Source organism: Dromiciops gliroides, chromosome 1, assembly GCF_019393635.1.
Source record: "Dromiciops gliroides isolate mDroGli1 chromosome 1, mDroGli1.pri, whole genome shotgun sequence".
Classification (NCBI taxonomy): Eukaryota; Metazoa; Chordata; class Mammalia; order Microbiotheria; family Microbiotheriidae; genus Dromiciops; species Dromiciops gliroides.
This window is the reverse complement of record NC_057861.1, coordinates 74,428,198-74,442,633: the sequence shown is the minus strand read 5'-3', so window position 1 is coordinate 74,442,633 and position 14,436 is coordinate 74,428,198. Positions and strand designations below refer to the sequence as shown.

Genomic DNA, 14,436 nt, shown 5'->3' with positions numbered 1-14,436 from the left:
CCACGGGTTCGTTTAGTGGCCGGTCCTTCCTTGTCCCCTGTCAGCAAGACCTCGTAGCGGAGGGTGAACCCCAGCCCCGCCGCCTCTCGTGTCCGCTCCTCTTCCCCACAGTCTCCAGGCGTGAGGTTAGAGGTGAGCTCTCTTCTCCTAGTGAAGGGATGTGGCTGGACAGGGAGGGTGGCCCCACTTAGGAGGGCCTTGAATGCCAAGTGTCATTCCTCGAATCTGGCCTTTACGTTGTACTCATAGAAGCCCTTGTCGTTGACCAAGTGCTCTCCTTTCAACCCACCGGTGGGTAGTTCGTAAAGATGCACAAGAGACAGGGCATGATTGCCTGGAGGAGAGAAGGCATGGATGATGGGTTAGCTCTAGTCAGAAATAGTAACATCTCTCCCCATAGACAGGAGAAAGAAAGGGGGATGATGCCGAGAAGCCGAAGAGGGCAGTTGATGTGAAGTTGGAGGTCATGATCTTTCCAACTGGAGCCTGAGGTTGTGTTTTGGGTCCTTAAGAGAGGAAAAGGTTTCAGATAGGAGGATTACAGCGGAGCAGTGAAACCTCAGCTGAGATTATGACCTATAAATTTATAGGAGGTGAATTAGTGGAATTCTGTGTCTTCCTCCAGCAGTCTGTTACCATTAGAGTAAGAAGAGAGAAATCTGCACCTAGCACGGTGCCTATAGCTAGTGCACATAGCATAGTAAGCTCTTAATAAATGAAATCGGATGATGGGAACTACCCAGAGTTGAGGATTAGTTTCAGAACTGTGGAGGTGCATTTAGATCTAGGATGCTGGCTAGTGAATCATTAAGATGGGAGAGACCGGAGAGCCAAGGCTGGATTTGGGGTTAAGTGAAGTGAGGGAGAAAAGGAAAGGGTAAGGAACTAAAGATCACAATGAGTCTGGATAATAGGGTAATTGTAAGTAAAAGAGAGGGAGAGATGAAAGAATTAGAGATTATGACCTGAAAAGAGAATTTCAAAGTTCAAGATTTTAGAGGTACAGTTCTGAGATATCTCTCTAGGGTGTGATTCTGCCAGTGTATGACTGCATAAGGGTGGAGGAGTTTAGCCTCAAGAAGGTAAAGGAATTGTGTGTTTACATTGAAGTTTCCAAGGATAAAAACTAGATATAGAATAGAGAGTAATACTGTAAGGCAGTTTAAAGTCAGTAAGGAACTAGAATGACTGGAGAGCAGTGGTGTCAAATTCAAATAGAGAGGGATCCCTGCTGTCCACATATTGACTTAGAAAACCACAAATTAACATTATGTTGCGTTGTGTTTTTATTTATTTTGTTTAGTATTTCCCAATTACATTTAAATCTGGTCAAGGCCTTGACTGCAAGCTTCAGTCTGACACCTCTGCTGTAGATGATGGCCACAAAGATGGAAAGAGCATAATATATAATCAGATGCACAGACTTTAAGGGATGAAAAATTATTGAAGGATACTAGGAAAAGTCCTGAGGCCCCAAACAAAGAATGCTCAGGACTTCCCTCAACCTTCCTAACATGATGCCCTTCTCATCCTCTCTGTCCCCTGAAGACCCAGGAACTAGGACTGAGCTCTGGATACCCAGGACAAACGACCAGATCCCATTCTCTTTCCCACAAGCAGGATTTTAAATGTTTAGACCTGATGTGAACTCTCAGCAATAGTGAAGAGAAGAATTGTGGGCCCTGAACATGTGGACACAAAGGAAGCTGAAGGAAGAGAGCCTGAGAAGGTGACTGCTCAGGTGAGTGAGAGAGAGTTTACATTATATTACTTACTGTACCTAGTTGTCAGATCTCTCTTCAAATGAAATAAAAGGCCACTTTGTATTGTTTTAGTCTTTTCAGCACCAAGAAGTTGGAAATTAAGAATGTGACTTCTGAGAACAAATCTTCTGAATCTGTTTAGCTATTTCCTCACTGGATTGAGTTTTCCCTTCCTTACCTGCCTCAGCAGAACAGGGGTGGGTCCTTTGCCATTTTTTCCCTCTCTGTGGAATTGACTTCAGGATTCTCATCTTATTCCATTTCCTTCCTCAGTGTCACATTTTTAAGATACCATTTCTTTTTGTTTCCAATTTTTTTTTTCCAATTACATGTAAAATAATTTTTACCATTTGCTTTTTAAAATTTTTGACTTCTGAATTCTCCCCCTCCCTCTCCTTCCCCTTCATTGAGAAGGCAAGCAATTTGATATAGGTGATACATGTGCAGTCATGCAAAACATATATCAACATTAGTCATGTTGTGAAAGAAAACACAAACTAAAAAGGGAAAACAGTTATTTTTTAAAAGTATGCTTCAATCTCCATTCAGACTTTAGGTGTCATTTCTGTCTAGTCTCTGATACTATAACTCCTATTTTGGCTGTTGTCTCATCTGAATGTGAATTTAATTCTTTGTGAATACGAAAACCTAAGGTTCGCCCCAGATATATATACCGGTTCAGTCTTTTGGACTGGTGAGAGTGGAAAGAAGCAAAGGATCCTCAGTTGCCAGTGCCTGCTTCCAGAGCAAAGGCAGGCTGAGTATAGGGAATGCTGGGATGAAAATCTGCACAAAAACAGTAAAAGAGATAGTCCCTAGGAAGTCCCACCTACTTATTCAAAAAAAAAAAAAAAAGAGAGAGAGAGAAAGAAAGAAAGGACACATAGTTCTCCGTTGGCTTAGAGATCAAAGGTAAACCTTTGTTCAGTTGATTTAATAAATGCCCTTCCTCTTACCAACTGTTTAATTTTCATGTTCCCCAATATTCTGTCCTTAACTGCCTTCTCTCCTCTCTCTGCCTTTACTTCCATCTTCTGGTCATGTCTTTTGAAAATTCTGATTGATGAGGTAGCTAGGTGGCACAGTGGATAGAACTCTGGCCCTGGATTCAGGAGGAACTGAGTTCAAATCCGAACTCAGACACTTGACACTTACTAGCTGTGTGACCCTGGACAAGTCACTTAACCCCAATTGCCTCACCAAAACAAAAAAATCTGATTGATGAGTTTCCTCTGCATTTTCATCATCAACTGATTCATTTCCTCTAATCAGAATTGTTTGTGTTATTGTGTCCTCAATAGTTCATCCTTAAAATCCTCTTCCCATCCCTCCTAGGCTTACTTCCCTGGTGGATTTTAGTCCACAGAATCCTACCCTTACTTTCTTTTTTTTTTTTTTTTTTTTTTGCGGGACAATGAGGGTTAAGTGAGTGCCCAGGGTCACACAGCTAGTAAGTGTCAAGTGTCTGAGGTCGGATTTCAACTCAGGTCCTCCTGAATCCAGGGCTGATGATTTATCCACTGTGCCACATAGCTGCCCCCCTTTCTTGGGTTTTTTTTGGGGGGGGCGTGGTTTTTGTTTGGTTTTGGCAGGGCAATAAGGGTTAAGTGACTTGCCCAGGGTCACACAGTTAGTAAGTGTCAAGTGTCTGAGGTCAGATTTGAACTCAAGTCCTCCTGAATCCAGGGCTGGTGCTTTGTCCACTGTGCCACCTAGCTGCCCCTATACTTTTGTTTTTAATTCTTTGAATTCTGCCCTTCCAAAACTCTAGGTTATATGCCAGACTGTTTCCAGCTTCCTTGCTAGCACATCATCTAAAAGAGAATAGTTACTTCCCTCAACATTCCTATCATTTTCAACCCAACATCTAGGTCCTTCATTGGTGAGAATCAGATCCAAAATGGTACTTCCCTTAATTTGTTCCTGCACTTTTTGAAGAATGAAATTATCATTAAGGCAAGCCAAGCAATGATTAACTTTACTGCTTTACTGCAGCTACCTGGTTAATTGAAGTCTCCCATAACTGTTGTGAGAGACTTAATAGAAAGAGAGCTGGACTCAGAGTTAGGGACATCTGGGCTCAAATCCCACCTTGGACAACTTTAAAGTCAATGCATGGAACTCTTTGCCAGAATAAATGAATGGATCTGAGCTGTATGTTGACTCATCTGTTTAACTGCAAAAGAGTTGCCTGTCCTACACTTAATTGCTAGTCTTGGAATTGAGCAGAACTTAAAACTAGAGCTTTCATATTTTTTATCCCTTCCCTCTGCCCCCTCATTGCCCAAATAACCATAAGCCTACTATCTTTCATTTCTAAAGTACATTAAGGTTTACAAAGTCAGACTTTCCTCACAACAGCCTTAGGAGGTAGCAGTACAAGTACTGTCATCCCATGTTATGAAGAAGAGACTAAGATTCCTGAAGCTACATGTTCCATTTTAGAGAGCTCTAATTGTTAGGACATCAAGCCTAAATCAGCCCCTTTGAAACTTCTACCCATGATTCCTAGTTCTGCACTCAGTGGCTAAGCAGAACAAATCTAATCTAGCTTTTTCAGTATTTAGGATTATATGATAGCTGTCTTAATCATTTCTTCTCCAGGCTAAATATCACCAGTTTCCTTCAATGAATCTGACTCAATCAGGCCCATCCTACTTGTTTTTCTCTAGGCCAGGGTATTTTTTTAATATGTTAATTGCATTTCAGTATAATCAATTTCCTTTTTAATCCTATATATATATATATTTTTTTTTTTTTAGTGAGGCAATTGGGGTTAAGTGACTTGCCCAGGGTCACACAGCTAGTAAGTGTTAAGTGTCTGAGGCTGGATTTGAACTCAGGTCCTCCTGACTCCAGGGCCAGTGCTCTATCCACTGCGCCACCTAGCTGCCCCAATCCTATATATTTTATTTTATGCATTTAAAAATATAATTCCACCAGACTGACTGCCAAAAGGGATCTATGACACACAAAAAAATGAAGATCCTCTGCAGGTCTTCTTTAGATAAGGTGAATTAAACATCCTAAAGAAAGGAAGCAAATTTATCCTTTTAGTTTTCACTGGTATTTGGTCAGATAAGACATGTGGCAGGAATATGGGCTTGAAAAAGAATAAATTTTATTCAGAAGAAACAGGATCGATAAAAGCCATGGGGCAGGGGAAGTAGAAACCAAGTTAGCTTGTATGTTCAGGAAATACAGTCATACAAATCCAGAAACCAAAGGAAAGAAACAGGCAAGGAGCATTCAGGTGACAGTTGAGAAACAGACAATGCAACATTACCCTATGCTATAGACTACCAAGACAAAAAGAAGAAATGAGTAAGTCCCAGGAAGTTTGGTGTGAAGGGACTGAGTAGTGATTTGGGGGTTGGGGGGTTGGAGAGACAGTGGAATAATGGAGCTTCAATGATCCTAACATTTGCTAGAGTTTTCTCTTTTGCAAAGCAGAGCAGCTGGCTTCATTAAAGGTTTGCCTTAGTGATAATTTCATCCTTCAAAAGAAGAAACAATGCAAGGAATTTATTTTCTGAACCCCATTCTTATCAATGAGAAGGAATTAGTTATTGGGTTAGAAAGGATGGGAATTTTGGAAGGAAATAACCATTCCAATTGTGATAGAAAAGAAGAAAGCCAGATGGTAATAGGCTAACCTGCAGCATAAATTTGGGGACAGCAGATTTAGGGGAAGTTATTCTCTGAAGCACAGAAAGCTCTCAAGAAGGAAATTCTGAAAATGCAAAATGATTTTATGTCAGGGTCAGTATTTCGCATCTGGAGCAATGGATCACTCTGAGACAGGGTTTAAACAAACAGTCCTTTTTACTAAAATCGTACTGGAATATCCCCTAGGAGAAGCAGTTCTCAGAATAGCTCAAAAGTAGTCCAGAGGATAAAAACAACAGCCCCAGGCCAGAAGGTAAAAAGGCAGCTCTCCAGGGTCTCAGGATCTCAAAAGCTCTTGCCTGGCACTAGTGTTGCCCTTGCTATTTAGGACTACACCCCCAGGCCAGGGTTAGGGAATGTGGGGGGTTAACTTACCCTCCCCAGTTCCACCAATATCCTGGTAACTAGAGTGGATGGGCAGGAACTTAATAGTTTGGTTTGTTTTTTGTTCTTTTAACTTTGTGTGTGTCTTTTGTTTCTATATGTAAATATGAGCCCTCCTTGTGACCAAAAAACAAAAACCTTAAATTTTTAAAAGACGTACAGAAAGTAAAAGCAAGGGCAGATAATGAAAGATGAATATAAAAGCCTAGCACAGTCCTGTAAGAATTGAGTTAGGTACTCTTACAATTAGCCGAAGCTGGCATGTGATGCTAAGAACAAAAAGGCTTGTTTGTTTTGTTTAAGGTTTGTTTTGTTTTTAGCTATATAGGATAGGGGGCAGAAAGAATTACAGAAGCAATAGAACTGTTGTTCACAATGGGGGGAAGATAACTGATGATGGAGAACTAGCTCATGCTTAATTCTGTTTTCTCTGCCAAGAAGAATGATTTGTGTATACTGAAAAAAGCAGAATAAACATAGCTAATAGGGATTTGAAATCCAAGATAAGTAGGAAGAGAATAGTTACTTGCACTCAGTGAGTTTCAAGTCACCAGGCCCACACAAACTATATTCCAAGTGCTGACAGAATCAGTAGATGAGGTAACTGAACTATCGTCAGTGACATTCTCTGAAAGATAATGGAGAACAGAAGTGCTGAATCAATAAAGGACAGATTTTGCCTTGTTGGGTTTTTTTTTAATTATTATTATTTTAAAGCTGAAACGTATAGAATCTGCAAACTCTATACTCATAAGCATCTTTTCAATTTCTTGACAAGATTCTGGAATGAATTATTAACAAGGATGGCTAGTAAATAGTGAGTAAAGGAAGCATCTTACTACAAACATAGCTCATCTCATTTCCTTTTCTCACAGAAGCATACTGGTAGATCAGGGCAATGATACAAATCAAGTCAACAAGTGTACTATGTGCCAGGCACTGTGCTGAGCAGTAGGGGTATAAAGAAAAGTAAAAGTCTCTGCTTTCAAGAACTCACAATCTAAAAGAGGAGATCACATGCTAACAACTATTACAAACAAGATGTGTACGGGATAATGCGGAGATAATCTCAGAGAGAAAGCATGAGCATTAAAGGAGACTGGAAAAGGCTTACTGAAGAAGGTGAGATTTTAGCTGAAACTTGACTTTACCAGGAGGCAAAGGTGGGGAGGAGAGAGCATTCTGGGCATATTTCCAGCCAATGAAAAGGCACAGAGTTAGGAGTTGGAGTATCTTATAGGAGTAACAGCAAGAAGGTCAGTGTCACTGGAGCACAGAGTTTGTAGAGGGGAGTCACGTATAAGACAACTAGAATGGAAGGGGCCAGGTTCTGAAGGTCTTTTAAATACCCAACAGAAGGTTTTATATTTGGTCCTGGAGGGAATAAGGAGCTTTTGGAGTTTATTGAGTAGTCTAATGGTTATACCTACTCTTTAGGAAGATCACTTTCGACTGGAGTAGGGAGAGGTTTGGGGCAGGCAGATCCACCAGTAGGTTATTACAGTAGTCCAGATGTGAGATGATGAGGGTCTGCACCGAAGTGGTGGCAGTGTCACAGGGGAGAAGAAGATATATTCGAGAGATGTTCCAAAAGTAAAATTGACAGTCTTTGGCAACAGATTGGATGTGGTTGATGAGAGTGGGGAGTCAAGGACATCTAAGTTGAGAGGCTGGGTGATTTGGAGGATAGTGTTTCCCCGGTCAGTAATAGGGAAGTTTGCAAGAGGGAGTTAGAGTTTGCTATGGTTTATTTGACAAACAGTTTAGGAATGTTTTTGTGGGAAAGATGGAGAAATTTCACTGGATGATAATAGAATTAGATGGATTTAGATCTGATTAATTAACCAAGTTCCAAAGGTAGTCATTAACAGTTTGTTCACTATCATCTGTGAAGGAGCTGTCAATGGAGAGCCCCAAACTCTGAGCTTGGTCCCTAGTATTTATTAGCATTTTTATCATTGCCTTGAATAAAAGCATAAATAGCACTACTCGAATTTGCAAAATTTTACAAAACCTGGAGATTTAATTAATTAACACATTGGATGATAGGATACAAGAAGATATGGAAATCCTAGAAAGTAGGCCTGGATCTTAGATATAATCTATTCAAGATAAATCTTGATAAAATCTTGATAAGATAAAATGTTATACTTGGATTTAGAAACTTCCTTCACAAATACAAGATAAGGTAGGTATGACTAGACAGTAATTTAACTAGAAAAGTCTATAGACTTTAGGGTACTGCAGACTTAATATTAGCTAATAGTATGAGTGAATCAATGGATCTGTGATTTCCTCAGTAGATTGTATTTATCATGTGAGAACTTAAGGTCTGTGATGTATCTACCCTGTCCCTAAGGTAGTTACTAAGGTAGTTCAGCTAGTTACTGTCTGCAGCAGAAATTGAACCCAATCTTGAACTCTAGGTTCACTGCCCTGGAATATCTCTAATTGAAAAAAACTCAAAGGAAAAAAAACCAGAATTTTCTAATATACAAGTAAATCACCCAGAAATGGATTGTTTGCTAGTCCACATAAGAAAACAGGTAATTATAGATATTAGACAGTCAGGTTAGTAGGAAATAAAAGCACAGTGAATAAAAGGTGTAGGCTTACATAAAAGCTGAAAAGTATTAAATAATCAAATAGGCAGTGAAAGAAACAGTAGTGGATTACCTTAAATCATTATCAAATGATAATACAGATAGTACATTTCAAAATTTATGGGATGCAGCCAAATACACAGACACAAGTAATACACAAATAATGAATGCCTATAATGTTAATTAGCCTCCTGACTGTCTTACCACTCCCTTTGAGTCTTTTTGCTAGAACCGCATCCATGTTATGCCCACTAATTTTGATTATCCATAGAACTCTTTCCTGGGCCTTCTCTTTTTTCTTTATAGTATCATGCTCAGTGGTTTTATCAGCTACTATAGGTTCAATCATTACCTCTATGCAGATGATTCCTAATTCCAACCCTGATGTCCCTCCTGAATTCCTGTCCTCTACCTGAAGTGTCCCATTGGGGATCTCACACTCAGTATGTCCAAAACAAAGTATAGTATCTTTCACCCAAAACTCTCCCCTTTCCAACTTTCCTATTATTATTGATGGTGTTACCATCCTTCCAGTCACCCAGACTCACTAACTTGGTGTTATCTTCAACTCCTTATTTATACTTACCCTACATATCCAATCTGATACCAGATTTTATTTGTACCTTTGTTACGTTTCTCACACACGTCTCCTCTCCATCCATATAGCCACCACCCTGGTTTGGAGCCTCTTCACCTCTCACTTAGATGATGGCCAGTGCTTTCTGGTTGCTCTCTTCCCAGTTAAGTCTGTCTTTCACTCCGTTTCTAAAGTGGTTTTCCTAATACTCAGATCTGACCAGGTCACACACACAAGCCACTTCCCCCTTTTACTTCCAGGATCAAATATAAAGTCATCTGGCACTTAAAGCCCTTTATAACCTGGCCCCTTCCTACCATCCACAAATTCTCCTGTCCAGCCAGTCAGTAAATCTATACGTGCCACGCACTGTACAAAGTGCTAGGATACAAAGAAAGGCGAAAGATAGTCCCTGCGCTTAAAGAGTTCACAGCCTCATGGTAGAGAGAGCATGTAAACAGCTGTGCACAAACAAGCTACAAGGATAAATAGGATATCAGTAGAGGGAGACACAAGAATTAAGAGGTGGGGAAAGGCTTCCTATAGAAGGGGTTTTAGCTCAAGTTTGAAAGAAGCTAGGAGCTGAAGATGAGGAGGGAAGGCACATCGGGCATGAGAGCTAACCTGTGAAAATTCTTGGAGCCCAGAGTATCGTTTGAGGAACAGAAATGAAACCAGTATCTCTGGATTGAAGAATGGGAATGAGGAGGAGGTATATGAGGTGTAAGAAGACTGGAATGGGTGAGGGGGGCGGGTGGAGCCTAAGTTATAAAGGGCTCTGAACACCAGACTGAAGATTTTGTCTAGAGGATCTTGTGGGTGATCTTGGAGGTGACCTTGGAGGCCACCAGAGGGTACTGAGTCCCAGGGTGCGGCATAGCATCAGACCTGCACTTTAAGAAAATTACTTTAGTAGCCGAATGGAGGGTGGATTGAAGAGGAGACTTGAGTCAGGCCAACCCACCAGCAGGCTATTATGTTCAGTCATTTTTCAGTTGTGTCCAGCTCTTCATGACCCCTTTTGGGATTTTCTTGGCAAAGATACTGGAGTGCTTTACCATTTACTTCTCCACATATGAGGAAACTGAGGCAGACAGGATCAAGTGACTTGCCCAGGGTTAGACAGCTAGTAAGTGTCCGAGGCTGGATTTGAACTCAGGAAGACAAGTCTTCTGACTCTAGGTGTAGCACTCTATCCATTGTGCTACTTAGGTGCCCAGAAGGCTATTGCAGTAGTCCAGGTATGAGGTGATGAGGGCCTGTACTAGAGGGGTGGCTGTATCAGAAGGGAAAAGCAGGCATATTTGAAAGATTCTGCAAAGGAGAAAGCAACAGGCCTTGGCAGCAGCTTGGATGTGAGGAGCATGGGTGAGAGATAGTCAGATTTGAGGATGACACTTGGGTTGTGAACCTGGGGCATTGGATAGTGGTGCACTGGACAGTAGTAGGGATATTTGGAAGGGGGGAAGGTAAATTGGCCAACTCAGCTGACCTTCACATATGACGTTCCATGTCTAACTTGACTTTATTTTCATATGTGATGGGCAGGGCATTCAGGGCCCTGGAAGCAAGAAGATCGTAAGTAGCAGGAGAAGAGATATATATTTGGGGTGGGCAGAGAGCACTCCCATTTCACTAGACCATAAGATATGTGAAGCAGTGTCATATAAGAAGGCTAGAAAGATAGAGTGGCATCAAATTATGTAGGGCCTTGATTGCCTTGTAAAGGACTTTGAACATTATTTGGTAAGCAGTAGGGAACCGTTGAAGATTTTTGAACAGACAAGTGCTATGTCCAAATCTTCACATAAGTAAGATTATTCTAGCAGTATTACAAAGGATTGATTGGACACGGAGGGACCTGTTAGTAAGTCATTGTAATAGTCTGGGCAAGTGATCATGAAGACCTACACCAGGATGGTGGCAGAAGGATGAGGTGGATGCAAGAGATCAAATAAGTATTTATTAAGGCCCTCCCATATAGAAGAGGTCCAAGATGGACTTGAACTTTTCACTCTCACCAAACTAGTATACTTATTTTCTCCCAAATATTCTTGTGTATTCCCCTAACTCTGTATCTTAGACACAATTCAGGGCACTTACAATTAAGCAGAGCCACAGTAGGCATATGTAGTATGTCAAACTCACAACTGATGCATAGTCTATCACAATTGGAATGCATAGTTAAAACTGACAACAGTCAAGTCCATAAATCACCCTGTAAACTCTTGAGGAGAGGACTGGGGAATTGTAGAGCAGGACTCTTCTCTACCTTTCTCCTTTTTCTTCCTTCAGTGATAGTTCCTGCTGAACACCCAGAGGAGAACTGAGGTCAGATGATGGCATCCAAGTTCATGCCAGCTGAGCCAAAGGTGAGCTCTCACCCTCCAGCTATCCTACACTGCTGCATCTCAGACTTCATCTGAGCAAGGGAGTTCCTCTATCCCTATAATTAACATACCTACAAACAGACTTTCACTTAGTTTATACACTTCCCTATATACATTCAAGCCAATATTTATGTACATTATATCATACTGCTTTCCATAATTAGCATGTGTGTAGGCACTGATTCACCCACACATATATGTACCAGTGCTTATAATGCCTGTACTATTTCTTTTTTAAAAAATTTTTTCCAATAACATGTAAAAACAATTTTTAACATTGGTTTTTAAAATGGGTTCTAAATTCTCTTCCTCCCTTCTTGAGAAGGGAAGCAATTTCATATAGGTTATACATGTGCAATCATGCAAAAACTATTTCCATATTTGCCATGTAATGAAAGAAATGCAGACCAAAAAGAAAAGCACAAGAAAAATAAAGTTTAAAAAGTTGTTTTGATCTGCATTCAGACTCCATCAGTTCTTTCTCTGGAAGTAGATAGCATTTTTCCTCATAATTCCTTTGGAATTGTCTTGGTTCATTGTATTGCTGAGGAAACTAAGTCACTCATAGTTGATCATTGTACAGTATTATTACTGTGTACAATATTCTCCTGGTTCTACTTCACTTTGCATCAGTTCATGTAAATCTTTCCAGGTTTTCCTGAAATCATCCTATTCATTATTTCTTACAGCACAATAGTATTCCATCATAATCATATACCACAACTTGTTCTGCAGCCATTTCCCAATTGATGGACACCCCCTCAATTTCCAACTCTTTGCCACTGTCTGTACTGTTTCAATAGTCCTTTCTCATCACATGTTCACAATCATACACACACTGCTGCTGAGCCTTTATGCTATCAGATGTTCCTCTTGCCTAAGGTTCCTCCCCTGTCATTAGTGCAAAACCTTGGGAGCCATTCTGGGGCAGCAACAGGAATCTCTTGTTTCAGGCCCTCGTGACATTCGTGGATGTAGCTGTGAATCTCACCCAGGAGGAGTGGCATCTCCTGGGCCCTGATCAGAGGAGTCTCTACAGGGATGTGATGCTAGAGAATTACGGCAACATTGTTTCACTGGGTAAGTCTCTCCTAGGACTCAGATTTGGCTATTTTACAGATTAAAATAGCTCAAAAAATTTTTTCATGAGGTTCAAACTGTAAAATGAACTTTTCTGTCTTTTAAAATTATCAGACAGAAACTTTAAAGTGGAGAAATCATTTCACTTTCTTTATAATCATTAGTATAATTTTAGATGTAAAATCCTTATGCCAATTTTGAGAATTTATTACTAAAACATACTCAAAACCTTCCGTAATAGATACATTTGGAAGCCATATCTACATACATTCATATGTATGTTGTTCTTAGAGAAAAAATCTAATCTGTTGCTTTCTCAAAATTTACCATTCCATTTAATTAAAAAACTTGTACATTACATCTTAGTCTTCTTACTTTGTCTAATCTCTTCCTTTAGGAGGACATCATCCCTATGTTATAATTTGACCACAAATAACAATTTAAATTGTAAGATTTTTTTCATAATTTCATCCTATTATAGTAATTCAGAGATGTTCCAGCATCTTTCTATTAATAGATTTAGAATTGTAATTACAAAATTTCTACTGCTCACTTGCCTAGATTATTGAAATTTGCAATGAAAGGAAAAGGAGGGACATAGTTATAGCAGTGTCAAAATTCATCCCTTCAAGGGCACAGACTGACTTGACATATACCATAACAACTCCATTAGCTCTATTTGATTCCAGGCATGAATCATATCTGTTAGCCAATCATGTAGTCACAGGGTATCAAAGACCTGGCTCAGGTTTAATCAAGTAGAGAAACTTCCTGTTCAGAAAGGAAAGAACACAATGGGAAAACTGAGTCAAGAGGATCCTATCTTAGGCCTTGCCAAGGTTATCCCCTCGACTATTCCCAGGGACAGACATCCACCTGTTGGAGTTCTCAGACTGTAGCACATGCCATTTTCTACTATTTGACTTCATGACAATTTAGACAGCCATCCCTGTAATCAAAACTCAAAATAATAGTAAATTATAGTCTTTACCTCAAATAGCAAAATTTCACTAACCACAGCTTAGGGCTTAAGTACTATTAACAGTTACATTTTATTTATCCTTTACTTATAAATTAAAACTAACCACATTCTGGGATTTCAGACATATAGTTGATGATACAACTGATAGTTAACTCATTATATCTTTAAACTACCCTATATATTTCCCTAATTTTTTATAAGTGATAGTCAACATTTTTCAAATGAAAACTCTTTATTGTAGTAAATTTACTATTATCTGTTTTCAAACAAAATATACCCCATTAAAAAATATATCTGAAGAATTCATTTGAGTTTCTAATCTAGGCTGAGAAGTATAGTATTTCTGCTCCTGGTACTAAGAAACATGCTTGATGAATACAGTGGAGATGGGTAACTTCCTTGAGCTTTTCCTTTATCTGCCCCTTCTCTCTTTTCTAAACTTTTTGTAAGAAACCCTACCCTGCCCTAGGCCCAGGACTCTTTACCAGCGTCTGATGTGGACATCCTCAGAGGTATGTATTTCCTGCCCAGCTAGTGTGGACAGGACACATAAGCTAATTGTTCCTTTGTGCCCACTTCAGCAATATACTTAAGCCCCATGGCTTCTCAGAGGGACAGATTCTTAAGACACTTCCAGTACACTGCCTTTGACTTCTTAGCTAGTCTCTGTATACCCAGAGGCAAAGGTCTGTGTATGCAGGACAGTACAGCAGGTCTATTTCCTTCCTCATGGGCAGGATTCCAAGTGACTAAGCCTGATGTGATATCTCAGCTGGAACGAGGGGAAGAGCCATGGGTCCAGAACACACAAGGAGCTGAAGAGAAAAAAGTCCTAAGAGGTGACTGCTTAGGTGAGTCAGAACCTTTCCTTCATTTAGTCATTAAACACGCATGTACTGCACGTCTCCTGTATGCCCACCATGTACATGACTATTGGATTCACAGGACATAGAATGGCAGGTTGCTTTGGCAAAAAGATGTAGTACAC

At 40.0% G+C, this 14,436-nt stretch overlaps 2 protein-coding genes across 8 annotated transcripts in view; one reads left to right on the top strand and one right to left on the bottom strand.

Annotated features, from left to right (window-relative positions):
• Positions 1-14,436, top strand: part of LOC122741842 (zinc finger protein 883-like) — a 37,167-nt gene that overhangs the window by 417 nt on the left and 22,314 nt on the right. For 2 of the 7 annotated variants that reach the window (XR_006354881.1, XM_043985665.1), the window contains exons 1-5: positions 2-132; positions 1,549-1,741; positions 11,292-11,368; positions 12,340-12,466; positions 14,186-14,299. Coding sequence is in view for 6 of the 7 variants with exons in the window: in XM_043985665.1 (XP_043841600.1) it covers positions 11,333-11,368; positions 12,340-12,466; positions 14,186-14,299 (277 nt within the window). In the remaining variant the exon portion in view is untranslated. Of the gene's footprint in view, positions 133-1,303; positions 1,742-11,291; positions 11,369-12,339; positions 12,467-14,185; positions 14,300-14,436 lie in introns of all 7 variants that reach the window. The other 5 variants (XM_043985689.1, XM_043985707.1, XM_043985680.1 and 2 more) reach the window with 5 other exon arrangements.
• Positions 170-14,436, bottom strand: part of LOC122741894 (zinc finger protein OZF-like) — a 53,376-nt gene continuing 39,109 nt past the window's right edge. The window contains exon 4 of the transcript XR_006354887.1: positions 170-334. The gene's annotated coding sequence lies outside the window, so the exon portion shown is untranslated. The remainder of the gene's footprint in view (positions 335-14,436) is intronic.